A 13,704-nucleotide genomic window follows, 5' to 3' on the forward strand; every position below is an offset into this window, starting at 1 on the left:
AAACCACGGGCATGAAAAAAAAGATCGTTTTACCATCATGTTAGCTTGTATGGCTGACGGTACCAAACTTAAACCTTATATAATATTCAAACGTAAAACAGCACCCAAATATATAAAATTTCCAACAGGGATTATTGTTGGATATCAACAAAAGGCTGGTTGGATGATGAGTTATTTAGAGATTGGATTGACACTGTATGGGGAAATCGTCTTGGTGGAGCAATTAAACAGCACAACAGCTTGCTTGTACTAGATGCTTTTAGATGCCACAGAGGTGAAGATAAAAATGAAGCATTTAAAAAAACATCACAAAACAGATGTTGCTATCATTCCATATTGCAGCCATTAGATGTCTCTATTAACAAACCAATTAAAAACAAATTGCGTGATTTATGGACTGAATGGCTGTCGACTGGAGAAAAGTCGTTCACTAAAGGTGGAAGGGTTCACGCTCCCGACCTGACTTTGATATGCAAATGGATCGTGTATGCATGGAATGAACTTGATCCCCAGATTATTGTGAAAAGTTTTATCAAATGTTGTATATCGTCTGCACTGGATGGTACTCAGGATGACGTTGTATGGAAAGATGAAATAAATGAAAGTGAATCTTCTGATGTTGACTATGAATCTGATGATGACGGAAATTTACACTACAATGATGCTGACATGTTTATGGAGGAACAAATGGAACAGTGATTTGATGCTGAAGGTAACGTTGAATTTGAATAAATGTTTTTGCGTTTGCTTTTGTAACTGATAGTGAGAAATATGTAAAGGCAATTTACTTAATATTTATTTTTTAATGGCGTTATTAAGTGCATAAAAAGGATCTTTCTGATTTGGCGGACACCATTTTTTATTTAGTGTGTTTTGTACCGAAACACTTTAAAACTTCGTATACGTGTATATTTTGTCTTATAGAACAGAGAAAAATTTTTATATTCGAAGTTATTTCATGTTAAAAATTGTCGTATTTCGGTAATTTCAACCAACCACTAACGTATTGAGGTGAAAACAATTACTACTGTGGTTTGTCAACAACACGTTGTGGCGGTGTAATGAGATCTTTTCCCTTGAATAAAATTAGTGCCGTTGTTTGTCAACAGCAACTATCGGCGGTACTGTTATTTATGACATCGTTCGTGCGTTTGTACTGGTTTTAGCTTTAGGGTTATGAGTATTTTTGCCAAATTTGGTGAAACATTTGTGGCGGTGTATTGAACAGATTTTCACCAAATTTGGCAAAAATACTCATAACCCTAACCCTAACTCTAAAACCCTAACCCTAACCCTAACTCTAAAACCCTAACCCTAACCCTAACCTTAACTCTAAAACCCTAACCCTAACCCTAACCCTAATCCTAAAACCGTAAAGCTAAAGCCAGTACAAACGCACGAACGATGTCATAAATAACAGTACCGCCGATAGTTGTTGTTGACAAACAACGGCACTAATTTTATTCAAGGGATCCCATTACACCGCCATAACGTGTTGTTGACAAGCCACAGCAGTAATTGTTTTCACCTCAATAGACGTCAGTGATTGGTTGAAATTACCAAAATACGACAACTTTAACACAAAATAACTTTAAAAATATAAACTTTTCTCAACAACATTAAGAGTAAAAGATGTTTTATATGACACATTCTACCAGTGTCCCAAGTTTGAAAGTGTTTCGTTAGAAAACAAATGGTGTCCGGCATATCAGAAAGATCCCATAAAAAAGCTACACGTTTGCATTATGTTATATATACAATAATAGTAGAGGACATTACCATATATATGTTTACAAACCAAGGACGTTATATAGACTTCCTTGACTCAAGTTAGAGAAGGGGTGTGTATTATACACAGGGTTTCGGTTTTTCAGAGGTACAGCCCCCTAAAAATCTCCTGCATATCATACTTAAGGGCAGACTATACTCAAGGATTTACGGTATATGAAAAACTGATTAAAATGCAGACTGACATGAATCTTTTAGAAAGAAGTGTTCATACTGTGTAAACACTTTACGTCATTATTATTTGCATTCACTTTCAATCATCTCGATTCAAGTCCTTATTTGAAGTTACAACCCTTTTAGGCAAGTCAGAGGACCACGTCTCACCCAACCATTCTGGTTTTTGGCATGGATGCCCTTCCTAACACCACACCTTCTCATTGCCAGGGAAATTTGTAGATGCTACCACCTCAGTGCATGCTTATGTACCATCATCCACAGCATACTGAGCTTTCCTTCCAAAGGATTCTTGCAACAGAAAGACTACTTACTTAAACATTGGTAAGTGTTACTTCTACAAGCTGTAAAAGTGCAGATGCTCCAATCTGGTAAAACAAAAACTAGGGCAACACATAACAGAGTGTATAACAGCAGTGATGTGTACATTCACTACCTCTTATTGGCCTTTCAAGGATAGCTTCTCCTTGGATGAGACACTGTTCAAAACCTCATCTTAATTCTTGTCCATGTGTGAGTCCAGACCAAACAAAAACTAAAGTACTTTGATTGGTTTATCTGTCCAGTGCTTCATGATGCTATGAACTTGCTTTATATTCAGCTGGTACCAGTTAGACAGAATTATCTGAGCAAGCTTGAGTCTTTCACACTTTCTCTCCAAGTAGTTAGCTGCATGCAATCCTAACATGCATCTAAATTGCTATCCCAATTTTCTACTAGCATCAAAGATGGAAATGTTTTCATGAAAACTTATAGGCAGTTGAAGAAATACAGATTTCTTACCTGCTTCAAGCCTTAAACATTCACTAGTCACTCGTTGCTCATGTCTTGTACCACTTGCATCTCAAAATTCAGACCTTTTCAAAACATTACCAACAATCCCTATAATCCAGAGTAACTAAGAGATGTGTACACTACATAGTTGTCAAAAAAGAGTGTGATTGAGTATATTCAGGAAATCCTTGTCTTGTTGATGGCTACCAGAGCTATATCTAGTAATTTAAGGTCGTTAAACATGTGACTTGCTTCCAAGCTGATGCCAGACATCATGCATTTATGCATCCTACTCTAAATACAGCCATTTTGGTCAGAGAAGAGAAAGAGAGAGAGGTTGCTCATATTAGATGTGGAGAAGGGCAGGTAATTTGCTCTTTTTTAGCAGTTGAAGAAGGTTCCTCAAAAAGTCTCTCTAAAATGTTTATGTTGAGTTTTTTCAGTAGAAGCCCTGTGTTAAATGAGTGTCAGTACATGCTTGTATGAGTAGCCTTTTTGGAGGTATTTTGTACAGGAGTGTTTCAAAACCCTATCCTTGTATATTTTGATTAATTGTTACCTCCTCCAACAAGTCATTGTTATTCTTTTGAACAGAAGTGAAGTTGATAAAGGTAAACTTGTGTATTTGCTTGTTGATTTTGTTGTTGTTCTTGTATTTGGTTTTTGTTTTCAATTTTTGCTGTGAAAGCATGTGGCCGAGTGTTTAAGATATTCAGCTCATGGTCATAAGATTGTGTGTTCAAAACCTGCCAGCACATTGTATCCTTGAGCAAGACACTATATTTCCCGTTGCTTCAGTCTACTCAGCTGGTAAAAATGAGTAGAATCTATATATTCAAAGGGTCAGTCTTGTCACACTCTGTGTCACACTGAATCTCCCAGAGAGTTACATTAAGGGTATATGTGTTGGTGGAGTACTCAGCGACTTACACGTTAATTACACGAGTAGACTGTTCCATTGATTGGATCAGCTGGGACGTAATGGGGATGTTGCTAGTAGGGGTTACTTTATTCAGCTATTACAGTGGAGGAAGCAGTGGTGATGGTGGCAGTGCTATTGTCATTGTTTTTGCTATTCTACCTCACCCCTCCTCTTCATTTTCACAGGTATTCTTGTCTTTCTTGCTATTGTTGTGACTATTGCTGTGTCATAAAACTGAAGTTGTCAGGAAGCTCTTTCTATTAAAAGTAAGGAAAAGAGAGTTGCTGCCATTGCTGGTCCCTTTATTTTGGTCTTTATTGTTGTAATTCTTCTTTTTCTTTTTTTGCTGTTGTTGCTGTACAGAATCCCGTTTTGGCAAGTGATGGCTTGTGAGGGATTGCTCCTTGCTCAGTCAGTGTTGCCTCTCACCACTCCTGTTGCTGGAATAGTTAACATTGTTGACATTTTTATAGGATGTTTGTTTGCTAAGCACAGACAATGGCTGTGTTTTCCTTAATTAGTGAAGTGTCTTTAAACCCTCACTTTTCTGAGTATGTTGTGAACAAACTCAAATCATTAAATCCAAATTCGTATGAGAAAAAGTCTGAAGAAACAATTATAGACATGTTGACTTATGATAGGCATGATTTCTGTTACTTGAAGATGATGATGATGATGGTGGTGTTAACAACAACAACATTTATAAAGTTAATAAAGTATTTTTCTTTTTAGTGAAATATTTTAATGAAATTATTTTAGAAATAAAAAAGAAGATACTCTGATACCAGTAGTCATACTTGCTGTTGATGGTCTGGCAATAAATTTTTAACGAATAGAATATTGTGGGATAAAATGATGCAGCTGCCACTGCTACTGCTGCTATTACTACTGCTGCTGCTGCTGTTGTTATTGCTATTGTTGTTGTTGTTATTATTATTATTATTATTATTATTATTATTATTAAGGTGGTGAGCTGGCAGAATTGTTTGCACACCAGCAAAATGCTTAGCAGCATTTTGTCCCTCTTTGTTCTGAGTTCAAATTCTTCCTCAGTTGACTTTGCCTTTCATCCTTTCAGGGTCAATGAAATAAGTACCAATTGCATACTGAGGTCAATATAATCGACTAGCCCCTCTCCAAAAATTTCAGGCCTTATGCCTTTAGTAGAAAGTATTATTATTATTATTATTATTATTATTATTATTATGATTATTATTGAGTGAGAGAGCAGTACATGTCATCAAATTGACACTGGGGTACAAATATATGAAGCCCAATATATGCATGATGACTACCCGTCTGATAAGGGTACATCAGGCACATGCATCACAACCATATGTACACGACATGGTGATCTCATATCAAGGTAAATAGTGCATGACCTTGCAGGTGGGGCCCAGTTAGAATTTTCTTCAGTTCAAGTAGCTCATCTCACTCGATAGGTTCCTGAATAAGAGTTGTTAAAAGGTGTTGAATGAAATACCAATGTTTCCATAGGTAAATTATTCAAATCCCAAAGAATTCCTCTCAACACATGGCTATGATGCTCTCCCACTACTTCTGCTCATGATCAGAGATGCACATATCATCAACCACTAAGGGACATGCTCAACTGGTTATAGTGAAACAACTGACAGGCAAATCTGTGGTATTGAACAGAATATTTGCTATAACCCCTCTTTTATACCAAGAAAAAACATGTACATGATAACACTTGCAATCAGTTAAGATCAGAAGCCATGAGAGCCAGTGCCTGGTACTTTATCATCATCATCATCATCATCATCATTATTATTTTTTATTTTTTTCTTCAAATCAGCAAGCTGGTAGATTTGTTATCATGCCAGACAAAATGCTTAATGGCATTTCTTCTGGCTCTTAATGTTCTGAGTTCAAATGCCACTGAGGTTGATTTTGCCTTTCATCCTTTCAGCATCAATAAAATAAGTACGAGTAAAATATTGGGGTTGATGGTATTAACTTGCTATCTCCTCAAACTTGTTGGCCTTGTGCCTAAATTAAAAAAAAATATCATGATCATGATAATCATTATTATTATTATTAACACACCTTAGCATGTGTAGAAACTAAAACTTCAATGAAATTATTGGTGATGTGCTATCACCTTGGTACATATAACACCATGTCTAGAGCAGGCATCAATATTTGACTTGGACAATGCTGTCAGTGCATCGTTAATAATTTTCTTGTTATTACTTCTTGCGAACTTCACTAGGAAATGTAATAATACCAATAGCAACAGTAATAATAAAATAAATGTTTCAATTTTAGGTACAAGGGTAGTAATTTTAGGGGTAGGGAAATAGGTGATTATATTGACCCCACTGTCTGACTGACTGGTATTTAATTTTATCAACCTTGAGGAGATGAAAGGCAAAGTTGACTTTGGCAGGCTTTGAACTTGGAATATAAAGAGATGTTATTCTTAGCAGCATTTCAACCATCTTTATACTCTGAGTTCAAATTCCACTAGAGTAGACTTCGCCTTTCATCCTTTCAAGGTTGATGAAATAGGTATCAGTTGAATACTGGGGTTGATGTTATCAACTTACATTTCTGAAATTTCTGGCTTTGTGCCAAAATTTAAAAGCATTTTTACTATTGACTACTACTACTACTACTACTACTACTACTACTACTATTTTATCATTATTATATGTTTGACTTTTGCTTTGTATTTGTACAAGTTGGCACCAAGTCTCACCCAGAGACCTCAAGAGACAACAAGTTAGAAGTTCATGTTGGTGTTATACCTAGGGTGTCATATATTTGGTTTTTTACATAGTATTGTTCTAGAGAATGTTTAAGAAAACATAAGAAAATTATCAGTTTGTTTTAAAATTTGAGTTACATAGACAGTATTTTACATAGGATATGGGCAGTTCCCATGAGCACTGTTTTTTAAATTTCTGCCATTTTTGGGGTTTCCTGGTATCTGAGTTAGGTAGCAATCAGCCCCTTTTTATTATTATTATTATTAAGCAATTTTGGGGAGGGGGTATGTTGATTACATCAATCCCAAATTTATTTTTAGAAATTAGGCGAGGAGTTTGCGACGACGGCTGCTGCTTATTTTATCCACCCTGAAAGGATGAAAGGTGAAGTCAATCCCAGCGGAATTTGAACTCAGAATACAAAGATGGTCAAAATGCCACTAAGCATTTTACCCAGCATGCTAACAATTCTGCCAGTTCACTGCCTTATCAACAGTGATAATAATAATAATAATAATCGTTGTTCGTTCACTTTTACATACTGGCATGGATTAGAAAACTATATAATTTAGGATATTGTTGGATACTTTTTCTTTTGCTGATACTTGCCCGATTTTCAAGTAAGGAATCACATATCTTTGAAGGTGTAGTGACGTCATATGGCGCCAAAGGTACAGTCGCCATTACTGCATTTTTATCCACGCATGCGTGGAGTTCAACATCTAAGCGTTTCCGTTTTTTTCATTCTCTTTTCTCGCCAGCCTGCGAAGAAGCAAGACGGGTCCTACAAGCTCTCTCATTGAGCGTGGTCGTACCAAGCTGTCTCTCCAACAATTCAACTCTGGGGACAGCTCACAACTACATTCCAGCATCTCAGCAACCAGTTTAAGGCTGCCTATTTCATCCATAAATAAATATTGTTGTGTTGATAGGTTCAGAGTTCTGCGTTCCGTTTATTCCGAATTTAATATAGGAAAGCAGGTGTACACCTAATGGTGTATAACCACTATTCTTAAAAAGGTGTGAAGCCAGCAGATGATTTATTGACTGACAAAGTAACAGCAACATCACTACTCACTGATGACCAAGAAGTGCAAATATAAAAAAAAACACACACACACATACAAACACCCATCCATCTTCATACAAATGCACACAAATATGTACTTATATTATTTATATACTAGCAGAGATACCCGGCATTGCTCATGATTAAAATGGCATAAGTTTTTATTGTTTTACTTGTTTCAGTCACGTGACTGCAGCCATGCTGGGGCACTGCCTTTAGTTGAGGAAATTAACCCCAAGATTTATTCTTTGTAAGTCAAGTACTTATTCTATCAGTGAACTTTTGCTGAACCACTAAGTTACGGGGATGTAAACACAGCAACATCAGTTATGAAGTGATGGTGGGGGTACAAACACAGACACAGACACACACAAATATACGTATATATATATGACAGTCTTCTTTCAGTTTCCATGTACGAAATCCACTGACAAAGCTTTGGTCAGCCTATAGTATATATATATATATATATATATATGTATATATATATGTACGTGTATATGTTTATATATATATGCATATATATGTAAATATATATACGTGTGTATATATATATATATATATATATGAATATTTTTTTTTTTTACTGTTCCATCCACAGATTGCACTTGTAATGTACGAATCAGCCGGTCGATTTCTCTGTGAAAGCATTTGAAGAGGCCAGGATGATGCAAGCAGGGCTCAAGAGACATTTAAGGAAAAAGGTGAAGACTGAGAAGGTGAATGACAAGGACCTTTTTGTGTGCACAGTCTGTGACAGACCATGTCTGTCCTTGGCTGGCCTCAAATCTCACCTGCGAACCCATGGAAAACAAACCTCACCCAGCTATTCTGATTATATGTCTGTGCACACGTTTGAATGTGGTGTGTGCCAGAGGGTTTGCAAATCCAATGGGGGTCTTAAAAGACATGTTAGGATCCACAATGAGCAGAACTTACTTGCAGGTATTGGTAGTGCAAATCAGAGGTGCAATCTGTGTGGGTGTTTTTTCAAAACACTGTCTGGTTTAAAAAGCCACATCAGACGCCATGAAAGGGCTAAGGTGTAGGTGCAGGAGGTGGTCAAACTCTGTTTAAGGAGTAGACAACTACCATATATATATATATATATATATATATATATATATATATATATATATATTCCTGCCCATGACTTTCATCTCTTATGTCCCTGCCGTAAAGCTTCACTTCCACACACACCAGCTTAATTTAATTCATCCTTAGTCGAAAGACACCTGTTAATGTCCTGTTGTTTATATTTGTAATTGTGTACAATTTCTTGGGTTTTTTTTGTCCTTGTTTTCATATACATTCACTTGCTTTCTTCCAAGGAATCTAATGCTCTTAGCTAGGATTTTCTTGGGGCCGGCCAGATTGGAGCAGTCTTGAGTGTAACTGGGCGAAACTACCAAGAAAATGTGGAACTTGACTGAGGATAGAAAACTCCAAATGACCCATCCTTGTTTTTTCCTGTCCTTTTTTGTATCGTCTAACTGTCCGGATGTTTTGTTGTTGCCTGTTATGTTCTTGTTCCATTTTTTGTTTTCTTTTATATATATATATATATATATATATATATATTTGGAGCCCGGTGCAGCCATCTGGTTCACCAGTCCTCAGTAAAATCGTCCAACCCATGCTAGCATGGAAAGCGGATGTTAAACGATGATGATGATGATGATGATACATACATACATACATACACATATATATATATACACACACACACACACACACACACACACACACATACATACATACATACATATATATATAGATATAGATATAGACATATATATATATATACATACATACATACATCTATATATATAAAAGTGAAACGATAACTGTTACTCTGTCGAAGATTTCATTTTATTTCTTTGAGTTTTGAGACATAATATGGAACCAGTGCCAATGTTGCATTGCTTTAATAAAAAAAATTTTACATGTTGACACTCCTGGGGTCTCATAATATTACAATGTAAAATTTGATTTGATTTGGTTGAGCTGTTTGAGAATGCATTGGGAACAGACAGAGATACACAGGATTATATTTATATATATATAGATGATGGGCTTTTTTCAGTTCTTGTTTATCAAGTCAACACAGAGGGCTTTGTTTGGTCTGTGGCTGTAATAAAGTCATTTGCCCGAAGTGCGGTACTGAATCAAAGGTCATTTTGTTGGGAAGCAACCTTCTTAACCATACTGCTATGCTAGAGCATTGCCAATGATTTTTTTATTATTTATAGTGAACCTTGCAGAGAGAATAAGTGAGACCAACAACAATAATAACAACAATAATAATGATAATAATATTACTACTAGTAGTAGTAGTAGCAGCAGCAGCAATAGTTATAACGACAAAATTATTTCATCCAATAATTTTTTCGCCTATATTGTCTTGTTTAAACAAGATATTGTTGATGCTGTGTATAACTCCATTGAGGACAGAAAAATCAGTCCCAGAGACCTTTGCTTCAGTTTCACCATCGCTTATAATGAAATCTGGACGAAAACAAAAAGAAAATAGAGAAAACAGTTATAACCAAATCAGTGAATGCAATTGAAACAATATCAAATAGCCATCTCTGTGTCATGCTAGATGTATATACATCATTGAAAGGCAAGCTGCCATAATTTTTGTCTGAGAGAAAATCTTTCCATAGAGATGGTGTGTTAAAAAGAAAATATATATCAAAATTAAACACAATCATTGCAACAGTGATTTGCGAGACCATTAGACATCTTGGACCTTGTGAAAAAATGTACTCATTTGTCACCTGCCTTAACAAAAGATGGTTACTTTTATTTCGTGCTGATTGAAGTGCATATATGAATATATATAAGTACATATATACATGCATATACATGTGTGTGTGGGGGTGTACTTGTATATATATATATATATATATATATATATATATATATATTTTGCTGTGATTAAGAAGACATACCAAGTTACTTATGTACAAGGTTGTCCTTACATACAGGCATGCCTTTTGCATACAGGCATTCCTTTTGCATACAGGCATATCACCTGTATCAGCTGAATATTCCTAATCATAAAAAGCACCTGTGCCATGTAAAAGCATCCATGCCAGTGCTGCATAAATGCATCCAGTACACTCTGTAAGGTGGTTGGCATTAGGAATGGCATCCAGCTGTAGAAACCATACCAAAATAGATATGGAGCCTGGGCAACTCTTCAGCTGGCCAGCTCCTGCCAAACTGTTCAACTCATGCCAGCATAGAAAACAGACATTGAATGGTACTGATGATACTGAAATTGCCCTCCAAATTTCATAATTCTTTGCCTTTCATATAACTTAGTAGGTATGAGAAATTACAGAATATATTCTGGATATGCGCATTACCTATGTCAGAACAAGTTGGGTAGTATTTATGATAATAAATTAATAACTGGAAAGTAATAAAATTGAAAAGAAATTGCAACTGTGCAAAATAAAATAAAATTGACTAAATAATGTACAACAGCTTAAATCCATGCATATCTCTCTCTCTCTTTCTCTCTCTACACACATAGACACATATTCAAAAGAATCTTGCACACACATAATGTGTGTGTATGCATATATATATATAAACATATACATACATACATGCATGAATGCAAATACACACATACACAAATACACACTCATAATCACACAAAAAGGTGAGTAAGCCGAAACTGTAAAATCAGTCAACTATTCATTGTGAAAGTTTAGTAAGCATGTATTCTACTAATGTTAACCTGGATTACTCAGTACTTTTTAGTAGAGTGTATGCTTATTAAACTTATATAATGAAAATTTGACTGATTTTTATAATATACATACATATATATATATATATATATATATATATATATATATATACATATATATATATATACAAGGTGGTATCAAAAAGTTCCCAGACTAGTGCTGTAGCATGCCAACAGATGGTGCAGTTGCATGCACAATGAGAGCTAGCAGTGACCTTCATGAGACAGTGTGCCAAGTGACATTGCTGTGTTTACTTTGCAAGTTGTGAAATTTGTGTTTTTGTAACCATGTGTATGCTGTAGTCTACGATTTTGTCATGGGAAGGAAGTTGGAACAAAGAGCCAATGCGAAATTTTCCATTAAACTTGGGAAGTCTGCTATAGAGACATTGAATATGCTTTGGCAAGCTTACAGCAATGAGGCAATGGGTTGTATGCAATGTTTCATGAGGCACGAATGCCTCAAAAGTGGAAGAACATCTCTGGAAGATGATGAGCGATCAGGAAGACGTGCCATGAGTATCACCCCTGGAAATGTGGAGAAAATTCATCAGCTTGTGCATGAGGACCTTCAGAAGACGATCAACAATATTGCTGATGTTGTTGGTCTGTCATATGGGTCTGTGCAAGCAATCCTAATGTCTGAATTGAACATGCGGCATGTCTCTGCCAAGTTTGTCCCCTGCTTGCTGACCACTGAGCAGAAAGAATATCATGTCGAAGTCTGTCAAGATCTCCATCAGTGTGCTGCTGACAGCCCATCCTTCATGTCAAGGATCATCCCCAGTGACAAGAGTTGAGTCTACGGTTACAGCCCGTCATATGTGTGTGTGTGTTCATGTGTCTGTTTTTGTCCCCCACCATCGATTGACAACTGATATTGGTGTGCTTACATCCCGTAACTTAGCAATTCGGCAAAAGATACTGATAGAATAAGTACTAGACTTACAAAGAATAAGTCCTAGGGTCGATTTGTTCGACTAAAGACAATGCTCCAGCTTGGCGACAGTCAAAAAATGACTGAAACAAATAAAAGAATATATATATATATATGTGTATATATATATATATATATATATATATATATATATATATATATATATATATATATATGTGTGTGTGTGTGTGTGTGTGTATGTATAGCTCCTACCTCTGCTGGTAACAAAGGACCTGTCGGTCAGAGTGAAAGGTGAAAGGCGAACAGCCATGCACCGGCAGTGAAACATGGGCTGTAACTCTGAGGACATGCGTAGGCTTGAAAGAAATAAAGCTAGTATGCTCTGCTGAACGTGTAATGTCAGTGTGCAAACATGACAAAGTGTAAGCACCCTGAGAGAAAAGTTGGACATAAGAAGCATCAGATGTGGTGTGCAAGAGGAACAACTGTGCTGGTATTGTCATGTGTTGAATATGGATGAGGACAACTGTGTGAAGAAGTGTCACACCCTAACAGTGGAAGGAACCTGTGGAAGAGGTAAACTCAGGAAGACATGGGATGAGGTGGTGAAGCACAACCTTTGAACGTTGGGCCTCACAGAGGCAATGATAAGCAACTGAGACCTTTGGAGATATGCTGTGCTTGAGAAGACCTCGCAAGCCACGTGAGATTGTAGTTGTGGCCAATGCCAGTGTCACATAACTGACCCATTTAAAAGCACTCTTCAATCGTCGGGCAATATGCTGTGCTTGTGAAGACCTGTTGAACCAAGTGAAACTGTAGTTGTGACTGATGCCAGTGCTGCCTGAGTGGCACCAGTGCTAGTGGCATGTAAAAAACACCATTCGAGCAAGGCCAATGCCATTGCTGCCTGACTGGGTCCCATGCTGGTGACAGGTAAAAGGCTCCTACTACACTCTCAGAGCTGTTGGCGTTAGGAAGGGCATCCAGCTGTAGAAACCTTGCCAAATCAGATTGGAGCCTGGTGCAGGCCCCTGGCTTGCCAGTCCTCAGTCAAACTGTCCAAGCCATGTCAGCATGGAAAGCGGACATTAAATGATGACGACGACGACGATGATATTCAAGAGTTAAGGAATGGAGTAGATAAAATCCAGACTGCATATGAAAGTGGTTAATGTCCAGGCAAGGTGTATACCACAGGCTACTCTTCAAAGTCAAGGTTATCTTGATTAAATGAAGTTTACACTATCATAAGGAGGCCCATGTTAACACACAGAGGATTTGATCAGAATAAACCACTATTGTTCAATAGGAGCTAAGCCTGGACAGTATAATATGGAAGACAGGTTGCTACCAATGCAATATATCCCACCTCTCCATATTACTAATGGATCCAAAGAAGCATTACAATTCAGTACCAGCATCTTTGTAGGAATTGCCAGGGGCTCCAAATCGTGGTATTTTCTCAGAGTTTACTCCTGAAGCCTTTCCCATGACTGGGTATAGCTGCAAGGCAGCAGAGATTTAGAGTCAGGGTTCTCCTGGCCCTAGATGGGCCAAGGTGCTTCCCTGGCC

General features: G+C 36.9%; 1 protein-coding gene and 1 long non-coding RNA gene across 2 annotated transcripts in view; one reads left to right on the forward strand and one right to left on the reverse strand.

Annotated features, from left to right (window-relative positions):
• Positions 1-271: 271 nt before the first annotated feature.
• Positions 272-7,324, forward strand: LOC128248598 (uncharacterized). The gene is made up of 2 exons (XR_008264780.1): positions 272-712; positions 7,155-7,324. It is a non-coding gene; the product is annotated as an uncharacterized LOC128248598 (long non-coding RNA).
• Positions 7,325-9,312: 1,988 nt separating this feature from the next.
• Positions 9,313-13,704, reverse strand: part of LOC106868782 (transforming growth factor-beta-induced protein ig-h3) — a 52,377-nt gene continuing 47,985 nt past the window's right edge. Inside the window, exon 7 of the mRNA XM_014914200.3 lies at positions 9,313-9,970. Coding sequence (XP_014769686.1) covers positions 9,837-9,970 — 134 coding nt within the window. The 3' untranslated portion in view covers positions 9,313-9,836. The remainder of the gene's footprint in view (positions 9,971-13,704) is intronic.

This window comes from Octopus bimaculoides, chromosome 8 (assembly GCF_046866305.1).
Source record: "Octopus bimaculoides isolate indiv1 chromosome 8, ASM4686630v1, whole genome shotgun sequence".
NCBI lineage: Eukaryota > Metazoa > Mollusca > Cephalopoda > Octopoda > Octopodidae > Octopus > Octopus bimaculoides.